General features: G+C 45.7%; 1 protein-coding gene across 1 annotated transcript in view; it reads right to left on the reverse strand.

The window, feature by feature from the left end:
* Positions 1 to 27,740, reverse strand: part of LOC147663671 (uncharacterized) — a 113,587-nt gene that overhangs the window by 42,531 nt on the left and 43,316 nt on the right. The window contains exons 5-7 of the mRNA XM_086950275.1: positions 23,207 to 23,308; positions 14,176 to 14,286; positions 9,160 to 9,261 (exon numbers count right to left, since the gene is read on the reverse strand). Of these exons, the coding sequence (XP_086806401.1) occupies positions 9,160 to 9,261; positions 14,176 to 14,286; positions 23,207 to 23,308 (315 nt within the window). The remainder of the gene's footprint in view (positions 1 to 9,159; positions 9,262 to 14,175; positions 14,287 to 23,206; positions 23,309 to 27,740) is intronic.

A 27,740-nucleotide genomic window follows, 5' to 3' on the forward strand; every position in this document is an offset into this window, starting at 1 on the left:
ATCTTGACATTGTGAGTGACAGTATGTGCATGGAAGTATAGTAAGCGCGCCCGGTAGCAGTGTAGGTCCACAGTACCAAGTTTTGACCTAGCTGGGTTCCGGCATCGAAATCTACGCTTTTGTCATAGGTGCTTTCAGCTGAAGATTGGCCACAAATAGGAGCTGTGATTGGTAGAAAACCTATTTAGAGAGCTGCCCAATGTCATTCAGCTGCATTGGGAGCCCAAATAGAAAACAGAGCCTGGCATTTGGTGGAGATCCCACCGACGTAGCCCAAAGAGCATTTCAATTGAAGAGGTAACGCAAAGAGTAGGCGGAGGCTGGCGACTGGTGGAAATCACACTGATGAAGTAGCCTCAGCTAGATGCCTGTTGTGAGGTAGCCCAAGCCTTCCTACTATGAAGAAGCTCAAAAACAAAAGGGAGAAATCTGACATAAAATATTATTTTAGGGCTGCAGTGCAGGGGGTGAAGGGCAGCTCCACACGGTGCCCCAAGTTCTGGTGGAGCAATCCTTAGGCTGAGGCAGGTATTACAGGCTTGAGGGGCCAGCTGTGTTAGCAGCCATGTTGTCCAGGTGACTGGACTCAGAGGAAATAACAAGCTAAGAGGTGGTTCACTGTAGTGCCCGGCCCATTACACTCACCCTTCCACACCAGAGCTAGGAGGGCCTGGAATCACACCCTCCTCCCGCCAGGCTTTCCATAACCTTCACGCTCACTTTTATCAGATATCCAGGCTGCAGTGAGGTGCGGAGAGAAGCAGCCCACTCAGCAGAACCTTTACGATGCAGTGGTGGCGGATGGCCACCCAGCAGATGGCTTCACAATATCGCCGCAGTCGAGACAACATTGCTGCAGTCAAAGCGAGGGCAGATGTTCGCCCGACCCCGCCCAGCAGTGTAGTGTAGTTCCTATATTCCCAATAGGCTCTGCGCATTGGAATAACATAAACAATAGTTTAGACGTAGGACTGAGTTCGACTAGGTCTCTATTGAATATGTTAGACTTAATTGTGAATGCCAGCTAGCTCAGAGGTCACTTCTGCTGCGCTGTCTAGCATTGTCTAGGCCCATTCTCTGTTTTTCAGTTGTGTCCTCAAAATCCTCAGCATGTTTTATTTTAATACAAGCTACCTTCTTTTTTGGAAATTGTAATTTTTTACTTTGATGAGCAGGTTCCTTGTCTTTGGACTTGACGTGCTCTTCTTTGTGTTCTGACCGTCCTCTTCTTTCCGATTTCTGTGAGGAAGTCTGAAAAGATTGAGAGGGACGTGTATCAATATCTTGATATCTGTCAGGTTTTCTTAAATTGTCCCTATTTCTAAGGTTGCATCTTTTTTCAGAGGGCTCCCTGTGGGGAGACTTGCCTCCTCTTTCTGGAGATCTATCTCTCCGTTGAGGAGACCTTCCTCTGAACTGAATTTGTTTTTCGCCCTCCCACCTCTTTTTTGGAGTATTGAGATTATTCTTGATAAAGGTTTTTTCAGGATTTTCAGTTAGTTGTGGTTTTAGTGGTTTCCCACCCAAACTATCTCTACCTAATTCTTCATAGGATTTTTCAGTTATTCTGGCAAGTTCAAAAGGTTGTTCTGCTATTTCTGTTTCTTTCAGTTTCTGGCAGATCGCCACAGATGCTGCTTCTCCTTTTATGTTGGCTAGTAATATAGCCGAGACTTGCTTAAAGTCTTTCAGTAACTTCATACCTAGAGTTAAAGCAGGTTCTGGACCGTATTCATTTTGAATCTGTCTTAGTACGTCTGGTATAACCGCCATAGACGGAACACCATGCGTTTTTGTGTATATTGAAGCAAAGACCGTTCCCCAAGTGTCACAGTCTTACACATGTGGTGCGATCCCCATTGGTAGGCAGATTGTCAGAATTCTGTGTTTGTCATGAGGTGTAGTATCAGGAAATACTGCCTCTATCGGAGTAATTTTTTGAGCTAACCAGAATGGAATTTGTTCCCATTTTGCGGGTAATTTGCCAATGACTGATTGTATAGTCTGTGGTGTAATTTTATTTGTGTTCCCCGGTGAGGGGTGTGCTGTGGAATTCTTATTGCTGGTTGGACTGTTATAGTCCGCATGACATATTGGATCAATTGTCTATGTATTTAAATTAATTGTTTTAGCTGAACTAAAAGTTCTCTGTCTGACTTTTTTTCAATGTCGGATGTGGTGTGTAGCTGGATAGAACTGGCCATGTGGCTTCTGGTCTACCTAGTGGACCGAGCCTGGTAATGTGATTTTGATGTTTTAGGGCGCCATTAAACCAGAGCTGATGCTCTTGGTAAGTTAGTGGAATTTCAACGTCCTCGCACGGGGCGTATTCCTCTGGAGATTCCTCTATTTTGTAGTAGTGGAACTTGTGTGTCACTGCATTTGCTGCCGGAAAATGTATCCAGGAATAGAATACCTCTGTCTGCCGATATTCATGGGCCTCTACCACAAATATGACTGTACCACCTCTTGATGATACCCCATTATTTATGAGTTTGTAAGATACACTCTTCCTTACATTGACTGGAATGATTATAGCATCCGGGTCATCATTTTGGAGAGCTGTGTCATCCGCTAAAGTTGAGCTGCTATTCTAGCTCTCTCTCTTTCGTCGTCACTTTCTGGCATTTTGCTGACAAAGTTTGCAGAGTAAGTTTCAAGGAAACAAAGATTAGGTGAACAATATTTTGGAACACTGTATCCTTCAACGTTGACTAAACCAAAAACTAATACATAGGATTCTCATCCTACTAAGTTCTGGCATATATTAACCTTTTACCCACTCCAGACGTCTATTGGAGTTTTTACGGGAAAAACGGGTCTGTGTGAAAAGCACGACTGAGTTACTCTAGTATCTAGCGTTAGATTATCGCCTTACCAAACGTTGGGCGCCATGTAGTGTAGTTCCTATATTCCCAATAGGCTCTGCGCATTGGAATAACATAAACAATAGTTTAGACGTAGGACTGAGGTCGACTAGGTCTCTATCGAATATATTAGACTTAATTGTGAGTGCCAGCTGGCTCAGAGGTCACTAGAAACGTTCTCGAGTGAACAGGAAGGAGTTAACTTTCCTGAATAGACAAGAAGGGATTAGTTTCTGACAACCGCATAAACATGACAACTTTGCTCCCTTCAGAATAAAGAGTATATCTCCAGAGTCGCGGAAACAATAGATAGCTATTTCACTCAGTCAATCGTGCATGCTTAGTTTCACCAGGAGTGCAGAGAAATATAAAGACGGGCGTTTTCAATAAAAGTCGTTATTTATTGAGCAGTCTTCTTTCTCATGCAAGAGAAGTGAATTGCCACAATTGCAATACTTGTCATAAAGTAAAGTGCGTACAGTAAAAGGAGTATTATGAAATAATACTGTAATAGCATTGAAATGGTTTCTGAGCCATAAGATACTTAAAACGGATAAAATACATACAATGATAAAAGTTGACTAAACGTACTCAACTGGTGTTTCTAAAATACGCCTACCCCGGTGTACATAACCTTAGCCTAGTACGTGGGAAGGAGTAAGTGAGATGTAGTTTGAGTTAAGATAGTTTTTGCCAAGAATCTGAATTAAGAATTCTCTAATGATCTAATCAGCTCCGTACCTTGGTTATAGAATGAAGGAGGTCTTGTATCTCTTTCTCAGGACTCGATCTCCCAGCAACCCGGAAGGGTGACTGGAAACACTGGAGCTGGATTTCTCGGCAGGAGAAAGGACAGTGTCTCTTTCAGTGCGTCAATGGGAGGGTCGGCTTCCTTCCGCACTCGTGTCAGCAGGGCGTTGGGGAAGTAGATAGCCAATCTGCTCCAAACCACTGTGTGTTTGCTAAGGCAGATGCTGGTATATTTATACCTGGAAGGTGCCGAGTTTGACGTAAGGTTGGACATAAGACGTCACTAAGAACTCGCAGTTCTTTCAGGACTCCAAGGAGTTCTTGGACAGATCAAAACAGAAGCAGGGGGCATTCCCGGGCTGCTGGAGGCTTGGGTTGTTTAAGAACGCGTTGTACTTTCTAGGAGTCTATGGGAGTAGCGTTGCAATATTTGGACTGCATTGGCTAGGACTAAATATGGATATGATTCTTATGCCTTTAAAAGGATATGATTTGTTATAACCACAATAGGGCATAAATCGGGAATATTTAAATAGGGTCCTAGATACGTTCACAACAGCAGTCCAGATGGCCGGGATCCGCACTCTCCCCTGGAGCCCCACACCCCGGGACTCCCCGTCGGCATGAGGCATGCCCAGAAGCAGACCGCGCTGAGGTGCGCAATGCAGCACAAGATGTGGCGCTGTTGTCCCCACTGAACCACCTAGGTGCTACCCGTGCGAGGCAGGGGTTGCTCGTGAGGTAGGCTGAGCAGGTGGAGTGGGTTGCATGTCCTGGTAGGCTTTGCAGCTTCTTTTTCTGTCCTCGATCCTGCTGGGGGCGCTAGATTCGATTGCGTTTGCCCCTATGTTTATCCCCCGTTCTCCTGAGTGGGGGGGTGATGGCTGGGCTTTCAACAGGATTTGCGCCAATAGCGATCCCTAGCCCTGGGAGCCTTCAGACGGAGCTCCCTACCAGTTGGCCATCTTGGAGCAAAAAAAAAATATGTCGACCCATACCAAGAATGAGAGAGTCCGTTGGGTTCTCACAACGCATCCACCACAGCTTTTAATCCTTGTCTACAGATGCCATTATTAAAGTACACGACACGGTTGGGTAATTCAAAAGAAAATGTTAATTCACCTCTTTTTCTCATTTAAGATAATCAAACCCCCCCCCCCTTAAAAAAACCCGCTAAACTGTAACTAGGCGACAAAGGTACACTCTTGATGCTCTAGGTATCTGGAATGATGAAGCAAGTCACCAACCAGGCTGGTGGGTAAGGAGTCTTTTACAAAAAAAACTAAACACGCTTTTTCACACCCAGATTGAGGAGCATCTCAAAAGAATTAATAAGGAACTTGGTAGATGTTAACTACTACCCTATTAGCTTTAGGTTAGTTTGTGCGCTCGCAGAGATTGCATTGCAGTCCAACAGTTGTAAAAGGTAATTCAACGTAATGCTGGACTGAGGAGCAGATAATGGCTAGTTAAGGCCCCAAATAATAGGTGCATGCCAGCAATACATATATTAAAAGGAATGGATGCAGAGGATGCGGTTTTTGTCATCCTGAACCTGGAGCCTTTTGTTTCCATGGCAGTCATGAGCTTCACTGTCAGACAGTAGGTTATCAGGCGGTTTAGTCTCCCTTTCTGATACCTTGACTTATTCTAAGTAGATGGTTCAGTCCAGAAGCAATCCAGTTATCATAATCTGTTAAATGCCCTGAACAGCTCACTGGATCCATTACTTGGTTCACCCATCATAAATGTCATCCTAATATTACACTTCTCCTCTCCACGTCAGCGAAGTGTCTCCGCAGCGCACCTGATCTCCGTGAGTGGCAACAGGCTGATCCTTCTCAAGAGTCAACACGATCCGACCTTTTACTAAGGATCTTGAGTTATACTCATGGTGCACGGGGCCAGGTTCTTAAGAGACCAGCCCCAAACGATCACCTTCAACAGAGTTGCACTCAATCACAACGTCTGTAAGAGATGACGGGCCTTTTCGGACGTTGTCAATTCTCTGGGATTTGAAAATTGGTATCTGATAGTTCATTACGTGAAGTACTGCAGTATGAGCAGAGTTGTAATGTCGCTTTCAGGAGATAAAAATTAACAATCCATTTGACTCCATATCTCTTATAGATTATGGCTTCCTATTAAGTCATTAGCAGCTATCATGGAATTAAAATGACCCCAAGTTGAACAGCATCTAATAGACTCCATTGCGTGTACGCATTTGTTTTTGTGACCAATGAACCGTCTCCCTCATGTATGTATGTATGTATTGCACATTTGTATAGCGCGAAACTGTCACCCAGAGGGCATCCTGGCACTTTCGACTCTACTGGACCAGCTACATAATCACGTCATTATACTGTCCTGGGGAAGAGGTAGGTTTTTAAACCCTTCTTAAAAGATGGAAAAGCTCTCAAACTCCTCAAGGACAGAGGAAGGGGGTTCCAGAGCTTGGCAGCCGCATATCCAAAGGACCGGCCCCCCATCCGCCTATGGATTCTCGGAACCACCACAAGATATGCTGAGGAGGAGCGCAATGGTCTCGCTGCATGGTACCATGAAAAGAGGTTCTGTAGCATGACTGGGCCTTGGTCATTCAAAGCCTTAAAGACCAGCAGGATGCTTTAAAGTAGATTTGCTGCTGAACTGGCAACCAATGAAGGTCTTTTATCGAGAGGGAGGAGGAAGCTGTGCGCGGTCTAGATAGGGCAAGCTTCGCGGCCATATTTTGAATACGCTGCAGCTTGTTAATCAAAGTACCGGGGGCCCCTAAAAGCAGTGCGTTACAATAATCTATCCTACTAAGGATAATACCACGCACCACCTCTGGCCTACCCTGAGCCGGAAGCAGGGGAAGAATTTTCCACAAGGTACGGAGTAGCATCATACATGTAGAGATGGTTTTGTTGACAAAACCATCCAACTGTAGATTAGGACCAAACATGACTCCGAGATTGTGGGCCGAGTCCGCCGCCACCACATTGCCCAAGGAGGAAGAAGGCCAGGTCTGCCGGTAGAGGACGCGGGGCACGGTCCAATGAACAGTGGAGTATATCGGTCTTTGAGCTATTGAACTGGAGAGAGTTGGTTTTTAGCCAGTCGGCAGTGGCGGTCATACATCGGTGGAAAGTCTCTGTGGACACGGCATCTTCTACTTCAAGAGAGAAAATGAGCTGGGTGTCGTCGGCATAATTAATCACAGAGATGCCGAAAGACTTGATCAGACTGATCAGGGGGCGGAGGTACAAATTAAATAAGATGGGACTGATCGCTGATCCTTGGGGGGACACCCTGTCCCACTCTCCTAATGCCTGATCGAAAGGGTGGTAAAGCCACCACCTGGTGTCTGTTCCGGAGATAGGAAATCAACCAATCCCATGCCAATCCCGCTACCCCGATCTCCTCCAGCCTGTTGACAAGAATGGAGTGGCTGACCGTGTCGAACGCGGCCGACATGTCGAGCAGCACTAAAAAGGCTGCTCGACCATTGTCGACACGAGAGCGGAGAGCATCCAGCACGACCACCAGCACCGACTCCGTACCGTGAGCCGGCCGGAAGCCGAACTGGGCCACATCCAGACAGATGTTACTTTCCAGAAAGCTGGACAGAGATCGGGTCACAAACTTTTCAATGATCTTAACCAAGAAGGGAAGCAACGAGATTGGCCGATAGTTTGCCAGACAGGTGGGGTCAAGAGTAGTTTTTTTTTAGGAGAGGGGCGACCACTGCCAACATCCAGCATTCTGGGATCGTGGCTGTGCTTAAGGACTGGTGGCAGATGGAATATAAGGGGCGGAAGAGTTCTCCCTGAAAAGATTTCCAAAGTTTGTGGGGTAGTGAATCAAGAGGAGAGCACGAAGACACCCCATTAGCTAATACGCAGAACTCATCGAACGGAGGAAGAGTAAAACTCTCCAGCCGCCGGTGACCTGCCTGATCTTCTGGCTCATCTGAAGTAGAGGACGATACATGGGCAACTGAGGACTGGGGACAAGGAGTGCTACGTTAGAAAGACCACTCAGGATATTGGCAATTTTGTCCTCAAATGCAGTTGCTAGGGAGTCACAGAGAGACTGTGAGGCTGGAATATTATTAGCTGCGCAGGTCGGCCTAGAAAGGTCATTAACAATTTTGAATAAGGTCTGTGATTTATTAGATGCCTGCAACAACATATCCTCAAAGTATTTTGCTTTAACGCACTTGATCTGGGCTTTATAGTCCAGCAGTGCTTGTTTATATAGGGTTAGCAGCCTCAGAATAAGACTTCCTCCAGACCCTTTCTGCCTGTTTGCACCGGAGTTTTAATTGGAGAAGGCTGTTCGAATACCATGGCATGGGCGGCCTGCGTCTGGCTCTAGATTTCCGTATAGGAACCAGCGTATCCAGTGAGTTGGTGATTTGCTGGCACAAGCTGGAATAGCTCACCTCCACATTCTCTTTCAGATTAAAACCTCCGGGAAGCAAAAGAGGAAGATCAGGGTTGTTCAGAAGTTTGGACCATTGCCTACTAACTTTGGTGGAGTCCGAACCGTTTTTGCTCAAGAACTCAACGGGAAGGTAGAGGGAGAAATGGACTAGAGCATGGTCCGTCCAGCATTGGATGACTATATCCCTAATCACCACCTGAATGGTTTCCGCAAAAACCAGGTCTAGTGCATGACCCTTCATGTGGGTCTGAGAAAGTACCAGCTGTTGCAACTGAAGGTTACTGCAGGCCTGGCACAATTCTCTATAGGCTGTATTTGAAGGCCCATTAGGCCACAGATTGAAGTCCCCCAAAATGAGTAATCTAGCATGCGAATTGGAAATATCATAGATTAAATCAATCAAATCTAGTATTTTGGATAGTGCATTACCCGGGGGTCTATAACAAAGCAATCCAGATTGCAAAACACCTTTATGCCCTTTAAGCGAAAAGCCCATGAGTTCGAATCCTTGGACCGCTTTTACCTCAAACTGGGAGAAGGCCAAGGAGTCTCTAAAGATGAATCCTATCCCTCCGCCTGTGTTCTCCAACCTGGGGCAGTGCATGATTTTAAAACCCAGAGGGCAGGCCAGTCCAAGTTCTACATCGCTATCTGCTCGGGTCCACGTCTCGGTGAGATAAAGTACATCTAGCCCATAGGAGTCAATAAGGAATGCAATTTCAAAATGATGTTTACAAACGACCGGACATTGAGCAGACCGCAAGACAGTACCCCAGAATTTTCGGTGTTGGGACCCAGCGAATGACTTACCTGGGGATGTTGACCTAGCTGTAGTAGCTCGGTTCTAGAGTAGGTTAAGTGGAGTTGGGTATCAGAGGCAGCATGGCTAGCGCTAGACGCGACCTGTGCGCGAACGGGCACATACACTAGAGTCTGCGGAGTGAAGTGTTCCTTCAGGTACAGTCTGAGCGAGGGGCTACAGGCCTCATGCTCCTTCGCTCAGCTCTGCGGGGCCTGCGAGATAGACCTTTCTCTTCAGTGGGCCAAGAAGGATCTGGTAGGACCTTCACCTTAGCACGCATCCACTCTGCAGGTGACACGCATCTCTCACCTGTGCCGGGACTGCGGCCTGGCTCCTTCACAGATGGAACTTGCGTATCCACCATGAACTCGTTTCCCATGAATAACACATCAGAACTAGCAGTCAAGTGACCTGTCAAAGTAAGAGAACAGCCGGGCTTTAAACTTTTGTGTGTAAGATCACATGGAATAATTTGAGGCTCTAAATCCTTTAACTCATCTGCACAAAATGATTTATCATTATTCTTATTTTGAATTAATTATATTACACAGATATCTGTTCACTAGATAAGTCAATGATATATAACCAATAAATACTTCGTATGTGAAAACAGACATATGGATTGGTTTCGCCTTTAGCCGTTTTGCTGCTAAGAATCTCTCCCTTGTGATAAGTCCTTTCATTTATGTTACTGGAACTTCACACTTAAGCCTTGCAAAAATTCCCCCCTGCAATAAGGGACATCAACAAAAGGTTTGGATTGCAAGATCAGTAACTTCCCAGCATTCAGGTACAACCAAAGTTATAAAAAATAATACCACAGTATGTTAACTTCTCCAAGGGATGGTCCATTTTCCCTTTTTATGTGCTTTCCACATACTTGCAATTTACGGTGGAGAAAGATGTGAAGGCCATGGGTGAACCCGGAAAGCTATACATTTCTGAAAACTAGACAACATTACAAATTCAGCAACAGGTATTTTTTTTAATTAAAATAAAAAATAATGGAAAAATAGAAATAGCTCACATTTTCATCTGTAATTGTTTACCTCAATTGCAAATTTACAAAAGCAATACATGGTTACATCCGTTAGACCCTTCTCGTTGTAGGTTTATATAGCGTTTGTTGGTTGTCCACAACATTTGAGCTGCAGCTTATAATGATATTTCACTGTGTACCCACCAGGCTTCAATTCATATTGGGAAATTAATGGATGAAAAATGAGTGGCCTCTCTGCATTTTTTAAATGTGTCCCAGATACTAATTCTAGGGATGGTGGTTACTCGGAGAGGCCTGAGCATAGGTTGCCCACAACATCATGTGATTCAGAGGGTAATTTGCAAAACGTGATCTTTCTTGCACACTCACTCACATTTGGAAGCCAATAATGGAGAGACAATGAATTCATAATAACAGTTGTTGCACTGTTCTGTGTGCCACACTTCTCCTGATAAACAAGGTACCTCACTTGTGGGGCATGGCTTGCGAACACGAATGATACACAAAAGTCCCCAAAAAACAAAGTGGAGACATCAACATTGTTGGTGATAAAGGTAGCTGTGTTATTTGGGCCCAGTCTTGGCCACCACCAAGGAAAATGTAAAGATTCATGCGTCCTAGGTGAGTTAAATAGTAGATTATTAAAGAGGCAAAGCATTGTCGAGTGTTGTCAGTGCCTCATACAGAAGATCCCCTTAACCGCTCCGCAATCCAGATCCACTACCCTTCCAAATACCAACTAAGGGCACGTGCCACTTACAAACACAACACATCTTCCTCCTTTAAAACCTGGTAAAATATACCAAAATAAATAAATAAACCAATAAGTTCTAACCCTAAAACAATAAATACAAAATACACATAACAATTATAAATATAATGTGTTCCTTGAGCAAGGAGCAGAATACAATATAATGCCAGCAACTGCATGGCAGTCCTCTCTGTTAAATCATAACTAAATCCTTAACTTGTTCTGGTTGCATACGGTCTCTTACCCACTTATTAGTGTGGGAAGATTGTGCAGGAACCATATCAGGGTTCTCCATACCGTTGCATGCAGGAGTGTCCCCTTGTTCACCCATCTCCACAACATTCTCATCACTCCCCTCCCTCCAACAACTCTCACGATTTACACTGTTGTCATCGCTCAAGACCTACATTTTGCCCTCATCATTCCACAGCCAACCATTCCTTATTTCCACATCACCTTCTCTTCCTTCCACACAAGAGTTTTGTTGTCTCCGACCGCCGCCACGGTGGTTTCCACGGCCGCACCGCGCTGGATATCCCTACCACAACCCCATTTTAATATTCCCAGCTAGAGAAGTGAATCAAATTGTTTTTTTCTACTAGCCAGGGAATTTTTAAATACTTTAATTTCTTTCACATAATTTTTCTCACCCCCTACCACTCACTCTTTCTACACATCACACATAGCCTGACTCATTAACAACAAGTGCTCCCGCGTAATTCGTAGGTTGTAGCACGCCCGCCCCGTAGAGGGACGGGAAGACCCCTATGATGAAGCACGACACTATGGGATTCATAGTGTGTGAGGGGTATTTTAAAAACACATAGTGCTTTCTTGTCAACCACAAGAATCAGCAATATACACTGTATTCACTGTGTATGTATGTATGTATACATACACACACACACACATATATTTATAGAGCCAGCAGTATGGACTGGCATTGAATCCATTAAGATGTGATTAACTTAAGTTTCACCTACAAGAGAGGCAGCAGACTTGGCCCACGGGGCATGATAAGAGTCATCCCTGTACTCAACAAGGCAGATCTATTAATGCATCGACTGATTTGGCAGCAGTCCTCCTTTTAACCAAAATTAGTATGCAGTGGAAAATGTATGGGACATGAACGCTGATCACCCCCAGATGGGGAGAAGTAATCTGGCGCGGTGAATCAGGGACACTCCAAGATGGTGCCCTGGTTGCTCGTGTGATGGACACATCGTATGTTTCAAATGTTTTACATTGGTGTAAATATATATGGTGACGTATTGTTTGCCAATGTCATCTATGACCAAGGCCATAGTGCCAACCGCATCACCAAATTGGATAGTGAATGGGCACTAATAAATTAACTGAGCACCTTGGAGTGAGCGCTGTTGTTGTCCAAGGATCCGACCTTCGTGCATATATTTATGTTCATTGGAAAAAAAACCCACAGTTAAAAGGTAAGTTGTGTTTGAGGCTCAAATGTGGAAAACACTGGAATTCCCAGTTATGTTTAAGAATGCACACAACACATGTCAAATCTCAGCTAAAGACTCCTTAGCACACGTTTTATAGTTCAAGTAGTATAAATGTGTTTCCACCATACAGCAATCATACATTCATAAATAATCCAGATCCTTTTTAGTCAGGGTTGTCGTTGGTGTGGTTTAATTTCTGGAGACGTCACAGCCAACACGTGTTTCGTCGTTAGGGGACTTTCTCAAGGTTGTTAGGTAAAGAAAACGGACGATGTAACACAGTATTTTGTTCATTACATGGTGTTCAGGACATTTAAATACATTTAGTGTATCAATTTTGCTAACGTGATTAGGTGGTGTTTAAGGTTATGCAATTATTGCATTAAGTACATAAGTTATTACAAATATAGGTGCATAGTTACATGATCTTCAACTGGTAGTATACATAGCATGCTTCTGACAATACAGAAGGTGTATGGCCCATTGAGAGAATATGGAGAAACCAGTGTTTTCTTTTTTATCACCGTGCAGCATGACTATCAACGTGCAGGGTGATCTTTTTCGAACAGCTAGTGCTACTATAGTGTACCTCTACCTGTGATAGCATGCATAATGTAAGAAATGCTTAGGGTACCTATTCTCCTTATTGTCTTTTTTCTGTGTGGAAGAAAACAGAAGGAAATTAAAAAAACAACCTGTGTATATTATAAGCGTCTTCACATTTAAAGTTATCTTTTCTTTGTCTGCATAAGACATACTTACAGTTGTTGAGGTGATAATTCCAACCCTCAAGGGGTTCTGTTTGGGGACTTTGTTCCTAAAGTAGGTTTCTTTCAATTGTAACCAGTGTGTTGGTTTTCAAATGGGCAGCTGGAATTCAATTTATCCATCAATTAAAGATCTGCCATATTTTTAGTTATAAACGCATAGAATCTGCGGTTATAGCGTTGTAATTTGGGTGTTGGGGATTTTATTTCATAAAATAACCTCTTTATTGCTAATACAAAATTCAAAGAATGCCAGTCAGATATTTTTCCGGATTTGGCAGTCTTGCTTAAGCATTTCGCTTCACAGTTTGATTACTGTTTTCTATTAATCTTGTCTTGCCATATAGTATTGTTATTGTTGAATATGGCAAAACACGCGACCACCATACAGTGGAACACTACATTTTTGTGTTTCGCGTTTTTCCATAAAGGAGTTAATGTAATATGAATTAAGTAGCCTGTTGTCATCGTGTGCTATTCTTCATGGAAAAGTATTTTATCCATATTTGCTCTCAAGCAATACCTCCACATGCCGGTGCGGTCTGAATATGCTGTTCGTTAAGGATATATCTTTTAAACTGTCAAACTCACTTATTATGGGTAAACAAATAAGAACATACCTTACAGGCGTCACTGTCATCATGAACAACCCTCCTGCAGAAGTATCCATGTGAGGATGGACAAAGCAGGAAATCATCTCTTCGAACTAGAACAAGTCAAACGCCTCTTTGTAGCAGCGACCTTCACCTATAGCTGAAGGAGGGGTGAGCAGCACTGATCCGCGAGGGCTGAATCCATGCCAGATTTCCCTAATATCCTCATTAGGATTTTAAAATGTGGGTTAGGTCTGGCCTAGGCAGACCGACATTGGACACCTCGATCTAGTACAGCCCCTAAGCACCTAGGCAGATTATAAAGAGTTGTAATGCCTGCTTTTAAACAGAAACATTATCCACCAACTGCTTTCACATTGCAGCGCTCTGAACTATCAGGGTGCACACACAACACTTCTGCACAAACCACTGATGCCACATCCAGGAGACTGGAACATGTCTCCAATTGTAAACCCACCTGCTATCTGTTGGAATTATAAACTGGCCCCTAGCTCCTCTGTCACTTAACTAAACCTCTCATATATTGCAGCACTGGTACTAACAAGCGGGTCGTTCCTAAAGGCTGATGTGTGAGAATCAGAACCAATCACCTTAAAAAAAGTATGAACTAAAAAGGGTAGTCCAATTGAACACCTTGCTTCTCGCTCACTATACAAGATTTAAAAGACTTCTAAATTGTCTTCTGCACAGATTATTGAATCAAATCTAAATAGCACAATGTCGGCACCTGAAGGACTGCACAGGCTTTCTCTTCTTCGAAAGGCCTGGACAGCATTGGCGTGCGTCTCTTCATCAGCATTAACACCAGTCGGTGCACCTCCACTGCCGACTACAAGCTCTGAAATGAGAAAACAGTTCTAAGCGTAGGCAAGTATTCCAGTTAAGCATGAACACCACAACTGCTCATCATGCGACAGAAACCCTTTTATGTGCTGGTTATACAATTGTTCTACGAGTAGGCGAACATCCCACAGACGCATAAACACGAGCACTCCTGCTTATCACTGATGATTATAAAACAGATTAAAGTGTTTGGGTGTGACTTTCACAGTCCTAAACCCTTATACTGCAAACTATAAAACAAATCAATGTATGTGTGAATATCGCAGTCATAAACACCCTTAACTGCTGATTATAAAACAGATCAAAGTGTGTGTGTATGCATGTGTGTTTGCATGTGTGAATATTGCAGAGTCATAATGCCAATAACTGCTGATTATAAAAAAGAATACCGGTATAAGTGAATATCCCAGAGAGGCATAAACCCAATCACTGCGGATTATAATTATAACTAGGGCTCCCGATTTTCAGTTTGAACACATTTGTACACATAAATATGGACAGAAAACCATCATGTTTCCTATCTGTATATTTAAATATGGGTAACATACAGAAAGAAAAATGCAACGTACCCTGTAAGCACCTATCCTTGGCATGTAGTGCTGTAGATTCCCATGCTGGACATACTCCTGCCATTTAGTGTTTGGGTCAGATGTTGCAAGTTGTTTTTCTTCGATGAAAGCTTTTGAGTCCTGAGGTTTCAGTAACTCCTCTCGCTGTAAATGCGCCACTCACCAACATGTCACAAACTCCATTGTTAATTTACTTTTTGCCCAGCAGGTGAGAGTATGTATGGAGTAGTGCGTATAGAAGTTAAGTGACCATTCAAGTAGAAAAGAAAGAAATTGAAATTAAAAGATATCTGCAGCACCCACTGGCTTCCGGGACGGTGGGTGGGCACATGTGAATCTAAAGCACTACAAGCATCGAACAGATGCTTACTGGCTAAGCACATATTCTAGGTCTGAAACAATGTCTTGAGGACAGCTTGACCAACGCAAGCCTGCTACTTTGCCTGAACGTCCACAGTGTTTTGTAAATGTGTGCGGAGTGGACCACAGAGCAGCTCCACAATATCAGCAAAGGGTATACTGCCCAAGAGCGCCATGGTAGCTCCCTGTTTGCGAGAGGAGTGTGGCCTGGGGCGGGAAGGTAGGGCGCTTTTAGTGTCAGTATAGCAGGTCTGGCAATTACTGCCTCTAAAATGGGATGGAATTATCAGGCTGGAAAAAACATACAAACAGCGATTTGGTCCTGACTGTGTAATACAAAAGAGCACGCTTAACGTCAAGTGTGTGGAGTGCCCTTTCAGCGACAGAGTCAGGTTGAGGGAAAACACTGGGAATAATATAGACTAATTGAGGTGGAAAGGAAAGACCACTTTGGACAAAACCTTACGATTGCTTCTAAGAACCACTTTGTCTTTATGGAGTTGGAAAAAAGATTCTTGAAGAAGGAGGGCCTGCAACTCACTGACACACCTAAGTGACGTGATTGATATGAGGAAGGCAACTGAGACCACTGAGCCTTGCCTAGGCCTGGTCGCCCCCACGCCCGCACCAGGCTTTCCCGCCGCTGCCTCCCTGCGGCCCCGCCCCCTGCCAGCCGATTGGACCCCCCCGCTCCCGCCACCCAGCGGATCCTCCCTCCCAGCTCCCTTCTTAAAGGGGACCACTGCCTCCACCTAGGGAGCGACCACTGAGCTTTGCCTAGGCCTGGTCGCCCCCACGCTCCTCTTGCTACTTCCTCCTGCGAGGTGACCAGCTCGCTGCAGGTGACCAGCCGCTGCTGAGCCGCCCGCCTGCCCGCACCCGACTTTCCCGCTGCTGCCTCCCTGCGGCCCCGCCCCCGCCGGCCGATTGGACCCCCGCTCCCGCCACCCAGCAGACCCTCCCTCCCGGCTCCCTTCTTATGAAGGTTTTTGCTGTTCCACCGCGGCAGAGAGTGCAGGGTGCTGGCCCTTACCAACACCAGATCTTTCCTGTGACCCTTCGCTTGTGACCACTTGCTTGGGGGGCACTCTTGAAGAGGCACATATGAAGCCTGGTATGTGGCACTTTGGCAATGCATGAGGCCACCATTCCTAGCAAATGCAAAACCATGCGAACAAAAGGAGACTGAGTGGCTGACAAAGAGGCAGAAGCTGCTGAACACCTGTACTCTGTGAGGTCTGTGGAAGGCTTTGCTACGACTCAGGTGAGCACTACCCCTGGAAAAGCCTGGATTTAGAGGCTCCTAGTGGTGATTCTGTGGCATGCACCGTGAAACCTAGACTGCGTAGGAGGGATCTGAGTGTGAGTCAGGCATTTTTGTCTGTTTGCGTTCTTGATCAGCCAGTCATCTAGGTAGGGGAATATGTGATTTCTTTCCTTCGGAGGTGAGCAATACTAACGCTAAATGTTTGGTAAAGACTCTCAGGCAGTAGTGACTCCGAAGGGTAGTACTGGAAGTGCTGGCCACTTACTGTGAAGTGGAGGTGGCAAAGATGAGATGGATGAATCTAGATGTGGAAGTAGGCGTCCTTCAGGTCAAGAATGGCCATGAACTCACCTTGCACACGTGAAAGTATTCTGGCAGGAAGTATCTATGGAGAGGGTGGAGGGCGAGGATTGGCCAGAGAGATCTGTCCTTTTTGGGAATGGGGAAGTATATGGAGTAGGCACCTTTGCCCTGGTGGTGATGGGGCACTAGCTCAATGGCTCCTTTGGACAGGAGCGCCTGAACCTCCTAGTGTAGCAGTGTAAGGTGTGTCGGTCTCAGGGTGTAGGTGCGAGGAGGAATGTTTGGTGGGGTGGCAACAAGCTCTAGGCAGTAACCGTGCTCCAGTACAGGCAAGAGTCACTGGTCAGGGGTGATCTCCTTGCAGGGAAGAAAACGCTGCAAACTTCCACCGACAGGTCTTGTGTGGTCGGGGGATATAGGGTAAGCCTCCTTACTGGGGTGCCTCTGCCCTTAGAGCTTATCCCCCCTAAAAGAGCCTCTTGTGAAACCCCTACAACCCTGCTGGTGATAGCCCTGTTGCTGCCTTTAGTAGGATTAGGCAGATTCTGGGCAAGTGGCTTAGAGCTGCCTTTAGACTGTTGTCTCTTAAAGGAGTCCCTGCCAGAAAGGACCTGCAAGGCGCCCATTGTAGGAAAGTGGCTCTGTATATACTGGACCAAAGTAAGGTGCAGTGTGCACAGAGTCCACAGTCCCCAGAGGTATGGCAGAGGCTAAAGTTAGATATAACTTCTAAAGTGGTAGCTTGGTCGAGCAGTGAGGCAGTACCAGAGGACAGTGTAAAGCATTTGATGTACACACTCATCAGCAAATGGTCTCACACACTCGAGAACTGAACTCTAGGCCAATTGTTTTGTACATAAAAATATATAGTTGTTTATTTTAGAACCACAAGTAGGTATCATAAATACTTTCTCAGAATGAGATGTTGCAATTGGGTGTGTACCTCCTAGCATAGTGTACGCAGGTGGGACTGCATGTGCTGTGTTTGAGGTTGGATAGTTGCCAGTGATTGTTCCTTCAAGTGAGTGCTGTGTTAGAGTTTCTGATGATAATCTCTCAGTACCGTGAGATCTATAGCTAGAGCATCTATTTTATTTTCCAGGGATCTATTCCTGCAAGCACCACATCAAGTTTACCTTGAACTGAGGCAAGATTGGATTCTGCAGGCTGCTGAACACCCAACAGCGGCATCAGTGGTCATGAGTGTATGAGCTGGGCACCGGATCGGAGGAGTTACATCTTTGCATCTGTGGTTTCAACTTTGCTTAAGGGTTCAGGGGCGTATTGCGGATTAGGCTGGCTTGCAGGAGCCAGCTCAGGCAGCGACACCCCACAGCAAGAGAAGCCCAGAGCGGCAGATGGTGTCAGGGGAGAAACAGATATGTAGGCCACAACAGGTCCTGGAAACAGTCTGGTATTGTGCCCTATAGGGAAGGTAGAAACAGCGGCGGCCTCCAGCCAACGTCATCAGGTTACGGCTCCCGCAATATTTGATTGAGGGCAGTCAGGTCCCTGTCAGGCACTGGTCAGGCACCTCGGAGAGGTCCATCTGTGTAGTCCACAGTGGTCAGTAAAAGACACTAGTACACCCCTGCAGATGGTGTGCACCAGAAGGGAGTCCCAGTGAAGAAAAATCAGGTAAGCAGAGATTCCATTTGGAGTCTATGCAATGTGTGCCGTTTGGCCAGAATGAGTCATGCAGGACCTACAGTCTGTGCTGTCCCGTAATACAGGCCTCCAGACCTACTGTCAACCCAAGCGCAGACCAGTTGAATCAAACAATTGCATTAGCCCCACACCCAGAGCCGTGATGAAAGGTCCTGCTGGTCCAGAGAGCTGTATGCTGTCCATGTGGGATGTTCCCCACTTGTTGATAATTACCATGGGGGGCGAACGGCTCAGGCCGCGGCAGTCGCTGCTCCAGAGTCCTTGGGACCCTGACCAATATACAGCAAGTTTTCTTCTCTGGACGAACAAGGGGAGAGTGCAGAGCAGGGAGTTGCGAGGTGGGATGAAGCGAGCCCCGCCCGGCAACCGTCTAACTGTAATCCCTGACTGACCTCAGGATCGGATTCTGACCGTGGAACCACTACACACTATCTATGTATATCTCACATAGTGACGTACCAACACACCCAGTGTTTCAATAAAGTTTTATTGAGGTAATTGTAGGAATCTTGGTAAAGAGTTCTTAGGAACAAAGTATAAACGTTATTGGGTTGATTATCACCCAAAATACCGTAAAGAATAAAGGACTGGCTACCGTACCGTCCTCCACATGAGTGCCGGTCCTGAAGCTCCCCAACGGAGGGCACGGTGCTAAGTAGTGGCCGTCAATGCCACTCGAGCTCAGACTAGGTAAATAAAACACCACGCTGGTTCTAACCGTCCCCCGCAATAGTGCCGGTCCTGACACTCGCCAACGTGGGGGCACCGTGCTAATTAATGGCCGACAATGCCACTTGTGTACTGATAGAACAAAGTCAAGCCCAAACACCCAGGGAGGTGTAGCGACACAGGGAGGTCAGGAATCCTCCAATGTAACGCTACTGGTATGGCTTTGTCTCGAACGTGAGACACCAAGCCCCATTAACGTGATCTCGGCAAGTCCGTAGCGAGTGAGCCGCTCACCTAGAGGCATCCCCGCCCAATTGCCAATCACCAGAACAGTTCTGTGAGCATCGCCCTTACCTCTGGACACCAAGGATCGTGATCGTTCTGGGCGCACACTGGTTTTCGCCGCCGCCATCCTTAAATGCATGTAAGATCTTGCGCATGCCCCGCGCACAGTATCATGTGAGATGTAGTTTCGTCTTGGCTGACCACGGGAGTTGTAGTTCCAATATCGAACGATATTGTGGATACGTTTGCGGGTACCGGTATCCATTCCCTGACGAACCATAACACTAACCAGGCTGTGCGTTTCCCCAGATACCAATGGGCCACGTGGCTTCAGAGCGGGCTGCTGTCGAGAGCTACCTGTCCGCGGGCCCCACGGAGGCCGCTCATGCTGCAGCTGGTTCACCAGCTCCGATGACAGCTTCTGCGTTCAATCAGAGGAGTCGATGGCCGTCGGGTTGAGGATTAAAATGCAGATTATGGGATCGCGCCGCAGAGCTCATCTAATCCATTTTTTTTGTTAAACCGTTTTTATTGCAGATCCAGTTACATAGAATTAACATTAATGCGGAGTACCCTTCCCCCTTAAGCATGTTCCCACACATTGTACACAGCCTTTCAGCCCACATCCCGGAGGTCGGGCGGCAAAACTCTCAAGTTAGATAATTCCTTACATTCGTCAGTCGCTGCGTAGGTCATTTGGGGAGGTCCGCCGTCTGAGAGCTCATCTAATCCATGTCCGCCATTTTGGCCTCCGTGGCCACACCCCACAGGAAGACACTGAATTACATTATTACATTTAATATTGCTAACTTCAGTTAGGACACAGCTATAAATCTAATTTAAAAGCCCTTTAGTAGTTATTTCAAATCTGATTTAATGGTAGAATCAATTTTTAACAATTATAAGGAAAGGGTACTTTTAGAAAGCTATCTTTTAACCACCTTAAGCCTCTGAAGGCCTATGAGCATGAGTTCCAGCTTTCACCTGGCAGTTGAATAGCCTCTGTGATGAAGTGTGAAATTTTCTCCCTGAGCAGGACAAAGGCCTTGGGTGTGGGTTGGTGTTTCTGTTCCTTTGGCAGAATGACTATCTGAGGTTTGTCCAGGAACTAAGTTCACTTCCAAGAGTCTTACCCTACCACAGACAAAAGTCAGCTGACACCTTGGCATGGCACGCACTTCGGTGTTCCCTTAGTCAGGCAGCCTCCAATTCCAAAGGGAGAACTGGGTTAGAGAGACCACAGATAAAGGATTGCTCATTTTCCTGCCCACACCTCTGGGGAGGGCACACAAGCTCTGCATAGGGGAAGAAAGGTTTTGTCCCCTTGCATTTAGGCAGAGAGAGGCACTGTGGGATTGCTTGCTGTGGGCAGCAATCACACCCCCACCAAGATGGCTGGTACCGGGTATAAATGCCTATTTGGAGAACACTACTGGACATATGGAAGATCAGAACCAGAAGAGGACTGAACTTGCAGTCTGGGACCTGAGAAGAGCCCAGAAGACTGAACCTGCTGTCCCTCTTGAACCCAGGACAAAGAAGCTGACCTCCTGTTCAAGCTACAGGGACATGAAAAGCTACAAGAGGCCTTTACTGCATCTGCACAGCTGACCAGTTCCAACAGGACCTGCCCTGGTCCGGGCGGTTAGATGACCCTGTTGAAGTGAGTCTTGAACCCCAAGGTATTGTATTGTATTGTATTGGCATTTATATAGCGCACTACTTACCCGTAGGGTCCCAAGGCGATTCGACCGCTGCGAAACCCTTCCTGGCTTCCCTGAGAGATGGTCCCTTAATGGGTATCTCCAGGGTGAGACCAGGCATCCCCGGCAGTCTGGTGGGGCCGTTAGTGAAGATGAGGCAAGCTAATGCCCAGAGTTGCCGAGTGTGATCGCTGATCAGAGTGGGCACCGAGGTGAGAGAATTATCGAGTCCGCTGACCCTGGTCCAGAAACCTGCCGCGCCGGGAATCGAACCCTGGTCCCGGGCCGTCCTCTGCTCACGGGTCTGCCGCCTCTAACCAGTGAGCCACACTACTTCACTCCAGGTCTGTCCTGGGACCCTTGGTTTTGTCAAAGTGTACCTAACATATCCTGAAAACTTGAACCCAAAAACCTTTTGGATCTAAAGACATCTGCAGGCTGGGACCAACCTGTCAAGCTGTTTCGACGAAAGTGCATTCCAACTGGCCTTAGTATGCAGGTTGTTCCCACTTGGAAACCCTCTGCAGCAGCAAATCCAGTTCAGCAGGGTCTGTTGGGGATGATATCTGGCCTTGTGGAACATTTTTCGGTTAGAGCCTGCAGCCTTGTCTCGCTGAAAGAATCCAAGCTCCAAAAAAGTGACTAAGTCAGAACGTAGAAATCTTCCCAGGGCGAAGGCGCCAAAAGTATCCGGCAGGCAAGGGAGCTTCACTGGGTGCGGAATTCAAATTTCTCTGGGTCTCAGATTTACTGCGAAAAGGCAACGGCTTCCCCAGAACCTTGTCCAGCAGCTATCTGTTGCATTGGAGCTCTCTGTAGGTACAGCCTGCAGTTTTGTCCCACTGAGCATTTTTGACTTCCACTTCAGAGATTAAGTTGGGAGGTAAATATTCCAACCGGCCAAACCTTGTTTCTGTACCTGACCCACGCGTCCTCCAGAAATGGTCGAGCCAGGATACATTTTGATAACATTCACCTGTAATTCCTTCGTTAGAACAAAAAATAGCTTGATGGCTGAAATTCAATCAATGTTGTCAAATTAAAAAAGGTCTTTCAATGAATATCTTCTAGTTCCTCTGGGTCCATCTATACTTAAGCCTTCTTGACTTTGTCTAAGAAAGACTGAACTATTCCAGCAATGCAAGAGTAAATTGATTGTAAGGACGAAGACGAAATATAATATTCGCCAACCAGGAATACAACTGAGTGTAACTCAAACTGCGCACAGAAAAATGGCCTTGTAGCCTGAAGGCTAGTCTTACATAAAAGAGTTCTTAAACATCAAAAAATGTCAGTGATCAATTCAGAACTTAAATGGCTCAGAGTCCATAATAAGAGGTCTTCTTTCAATACACGCCATATTCATGTGTAAGCAATCTGTTTCAAAGGCAGAGTAATTCCGGTCAGACTATGACAAAACATGAGATGGATAAAAGACAAAATGTTCTTGATCCAGTACAGCAGAGCCTAAATGGCATCTATAAAACTGCCACTTACCCTTGATTTAATTTTTGCCAATGACAAGAAAATGAAGTAACTCGTACCAGGACAAATACAAATTGGGGTTTCCTACATTAAGTCTCTACTTTAGTCTTTTACTGTCAGAAATAGAAATGAGAATCTGTATCGAAGCTGAAGTTGTTCCATGTGTTACGTTCAATTTGTTGATACAATATTCGCATTTTATCTATTTCATACGTTAGCCTCATTGCTAATGTTTCTCATATCTCTCCCCAACATTTCTTGACCTAGGACGTTTTGTAGACATCTGGTATTATGTACTGAGTCCCTGGTGATGGCCTTCAGCGCTGTAACAGGTGGAGGGACAGTTTCCATTCGAAGTTTATGAATGGGACACACTCCAGGGCATACTAATCCTGCCTATTACCAATATAAGTGGATAGATTGAATCTCTTTTTATTGCCTTCTGATACTGTTTGACTTGGAGCATCCATGCAGACAAATTCGCTCACCTGCACCGCTGGGTATGCGCTCTCTTCTCTCGGAGTCTAGGTGATGGATAGACACTCACCTGCACCGCTGGGTATGCGCTCTCTTCTCTCGGAGTCTAGGTGACGGATAGACACTCACCTGTACCGCTGGGTATGCGCTCTCTTCTCTCGGAGTCTAGGTGATGGATAGAGTACGAGTCATCCTCCGTTTTAATTTTCGGTGAACCAATTGATGCAATATCTGCAAACCCAGCAATAAAAAGGAAGTACAGCACAAATGAATGGTTGGGAGAAACAGGTTCTTTGTTCTTCACGTTGTTAAACATAATTATTAACAAGGAATAATAATCAGTGTTGGAAGATCCATTAACGGGAAATGTTGATCTTCCACCCCAACAAATATTTATTTTATACTGGACGTATTTTTTGTTGAGCTGTGCAAGCACATATTTTTCAATCATTTTGCTGAGGAGCGGAAGGGTTAGTGATCGGTCTGCAATTGTTTGGGTCGGCATCCGGCTTTTTGAGAAGGGGGGTGACTTGGTAGGGTTTGAGGGCGGCCGGCATGGATCCGCTAAATAGGGAGGAGTTTGTGATTTTGGTCCATTCAGGAGAGATGATGCGGCTGAGATTGTTTGCAAGTGCCGCAGGGGTGGGGTCAGAGATGTGTGATGTCGGCTTCATGCCGAGGTTGATGGACTGTGAGGATGTTGGTTCAATAGGTAGCTCTAGCTGGGAAGTGGGAGAATGCCATGTGTCATGTGCCAATCAATTAATCCAATCAGGGGTTTGTAAAGCATGACTACTCACCCGTGAGGGTCTCAATGCACTGGTGGGGGGAGGGCTGGTCATCCTGGGTCTGGAGTATCATTTGAAGAGCCAGGTCTAAAGGTCCTTCTTGAATTAAGTCAGCGACGCAGATTGGAGGTGGAGGGGCAGGGTGTTCCAGGTCTTGGCAGCGAGGAAGAAGAAGGAACTTCCTCCAGTTCTGGTCTTATCGATCCTGGAGACGGAGGCTAGGGCGCGATAGGCAGATGGGAGTTGTCTGGCGGGTACGAGGAAGGCTAGGTGGTGGTCCAGGTATGCTAGTGCTATGTTGTGGAGAACTTTGTAGGCATGTGTGAGAAGCTTGAAGGTGATTCTCTTGTTGACTGGGAGCCAGTGGAGTTGTCGGAGTTGTTACATGATGTGGCTGTGGATGTCAAGAACCAGTCTGGCGGCTGCGTTTTGAACATACTGTAGTTTCTTGAATTGTTTCGAGGAGAATCCTGGCGTAAAGTGTGTTGCCGTAGTCGAATCTGCTGCTGATGAGTGGGTGGGTGACGGACTTTCTGGATTCTGTGGGGATCCAACTGAATGTCCTTCGAAGCAGGCAGAGTGTGTAGAAGCAGGGTGAGGAAACTGAGTCGATTTGGCGGTTCATTGAGAGCAATGAGTTCGGTATGATGTCAAGGTTGAGTGCGTGGTCCGTAGGGGTCGGTGGAGGTCCCAGATCAGCTGGCCACCAGGAGTCGTCCCAGTCTGAAGTGGTGGGACCCAGGCTGAGCACTTCAGTCTTTTCCGAGTTGAGCTTGAGGCAGCTGTCTTTCATCCAGGTGGCGAGAGTCTTCATTCTGCTCTGGAAGTTGGATCTGGCGGTTGTGGGTTCGTTGGTGAGGATCAGCTGCATGTCATTAGAGTAGGAGACAATGTTGAGTCTGTGGCTTCTGATGATGTCTGTGAGGAGGACCATGTAGACGTTGAAGAGGGTGGGGCTCACGGAGGAACCCTGGGGCACTCTGCAGCTGATCTGTGTAGATTCTGAAAGGAATGGGGGTAGTCTGACTTGCTGTATCCGGCCGGTGAGGAAGGAGAGGATCCAGTCCAGTGCCTTATCGCGAATGCTGGCGTTTTGGAGTCTCATGATTATGGTGCAGTGGGAGACTGTGTTGTAAGCGGCCAAGAGGACCAGTAGGATGACAGCTGCACTCTCGTCTCGGTCGAGGAGGATGAGAATGTCATCGGTGGTAGCGAGGAGTGCTGTCTCCGAGCTGTGGTTGCTTCGGATGCCGGATTGGGAGGAGTCCAGGACGTGCGATGTGTAGGGGAAGAATGATTCTGATAATCAAACTGTACCGTTTGGTTGTCTGGCAATAGAGGGGGCTGACGGGGGTGGAGTTAGTGCAAGCAGGATTTAGAGTAGACTGATTCTTGGGTGGAGGTGAGGGTGCATGGATTAGTTGTCTAGTAGAGGGTGAGGGGACTTGGCTCTCCAATGTGGGGGGGTGGAGGGGCAACCAGATTGCATGGCGGCGCAGAGCTAAGGGAAGTGGCCATCAAAGAGGGTTAGGTTTTGTTTAGAGGCATGGACTAGGATGTTCCAGTTTTTGTAGATGGTCATGGACAATTCTCCGTTGACATTCTGGGAAGGGGATACAGTGAGCTTAGTTCCATAAGGGACATTGGTAGTGCCAATTATGCAAAGTGCTGTTGGACATCTCTCTCCATTTGGCGGGTTTCATAGTATAGAAGATGAAGTCAGTTTTAAAGCCTCCGTGTGCAGGACTGTAGAAGATGTCAGTTATTAGTGTCTATTTAATTCATTTGTGCTTGACATTTTTTGCAGCAGTTTTGCAGAGGTTTCATGAGAACCTAATACGGTATGAGTTGGGGCCATACCTTTCCATGGTGGAGTTGCGGTGTAACATTGGTGTACAGTCCTATTGCACTGACGCCTATTTAGGGCCCTTCTCGGGGGAGGGGATCTGCCAAGATAATTGCCTGTTGCAGCGGAGGGTAGCTCCATGGATTAGGTGAAATGCCTGTTGTCTTTACTGGGGAAAGGGGGGCAGGGTCAGAGACGCGTGGAGTGGGGAAGTCGTTCAGGATTTGGTGGGGGGTTACCCGTAAAGTAACTGATGCCTAGATTGCCCAGTAGAACATAACAAAAAAGAAAATGCCAGTACTGATAACGCCGCAGTAACATAAATTCAAACACAGTACTTGAGAAAATATTCAAGACTGGATGCTAGTTAATAGCTTTTATTCTTATTTCTGATTTTATCAAGAGATACTTTTTCATTTTGTGAAAACAAACTTGTAAAAAACAATTTAATGACCAAAATCAAAACTAGGGGTAATCATTCATCATATCACTCATATCACAAACATACGATAAACAATCATTCATGGGGAGAAGGGGTGCACTGAATAAGAGAGCTACAAAATTTATCAAAACATACAATATTTACAATATAATACAATACCATACATAAGACAAGAAAAGCCAATGTCTGCAAAACACTTATATAATATTTTCTTTTGATAGACAATCAATTTTAACGTACATTCCTATAGTTAAGTATATAAAAATACTTTTTGAATCTTTAGAAAAAGGATAATGTACAAGAATTAGTGATAAGCAACAATTATCATAGCATTCACGCTTATCACTGGAGCAGACAGTAAGGTGGCTGGGGCCTACGCGTTTCGAATCCCAATGACTTGTAGGGATTCTCTTCAGGGCCTTTAGGGTTCTCTTCCGTATTTGGAGAATGAATAATCTCAAGGTGGGGATTGGTTGACACGGTTGGATGGTGGTAGACCTAGTGAAAAAAATGTGGCAGACCGCGTCTATAGAGGCTGTCCGTTTTTCGTCACTGGACGCGTCAAAATGCGTTGTTCTCGGAGAGATAAAGTAGCACTTGTTCACGGAAACCTTCTGAAAAAGAGACTTTCAACGCGTTGCTCATCGGCATAACAAGTCAGCTACGTGTGACCACGGTGGGTAAAACACACGGTTGTTTTAAGTTCAAGGCGGGAGCCGGTGTATAGTGCTGTCTTGGACGCTGCCTTTTGGAAAACTCGCCCTGATCGAAATTATTTAATATCCACCGCTGACCGCGTTGAACAAAGATGTGCCGCCCACAGGCGCCTTGAACTTAAAACAACCGTGTGTTTTACCCACCGTGGTCACACGTAGCTGACTTGTTATGCCGATGAGCAACGCGTTGAAAGTCTCTTTTTCAGAAGGTTTCCGTGAACAAGTGCTACTTTATCTCTCCGAGAACAATGCATTTTGACGCGTCCAGTGACGAAAAACGGACAGCCTCTATAGACGCGGTCTCCCACATTTTTTTCACTAGGTCTACCACCATCCAACCGTGTCAACCAATCCCCACCTTGAGATTATTCATTCTCCAAATACAGAAGAGAACCCTAAAGGCCCTGAAGAGAATCCCTACAAGTCATTGGGATTCGAAACGCGTAGGCCCCAGCCACCTTACTGTCTGCTCCAGTGATAAGCGTGAATGCTATGATAATTGTTGCTTATCACTAATTCTTGTACATTATCCTTTTTCTAAAGATTCAAAAAGTATTTTTATATACTTAACTATAGGAATGTACGTTAAAATTGATTGTCTATCAAAAGAAAGTATTATATAAGTGTTTTGCAGACATTGGCTTTTCTTGTCTTATGTATGGTATTGTATTATATTGTAAATATTGTATGTTTTGATAAATTTTGTAGCTCTCTTATTCAGTGCACCCCTTCTCCCCATGAATGATTGTTTATCGTATGGTTGTGATATGAGTGATATGATGAATGATTACCCCTAGTTTTGATTTTGGTCATTAAATTGTTTTTTACATGTTTGTTTTCACAAAATGAAAAAGTATCTCTTGATAAAATC

The sequence above is a fragment of the Lissotriton vulgaris genome, unplaced genomic scaffold (genome assembly GCF_964263255.1).
Source record: "Lissotriton vulgaris unplaced genomic scaffold, aLisVul1.2 SCAFFOLD_1924, whole genome shotgun sequence".
Taxonomy (NCBI): Eukaryota; Metazoa; Chordata; class Amphibia; order Caudata; family Salamandridae; genus Lissotriton; species Lissotriton vulgaris.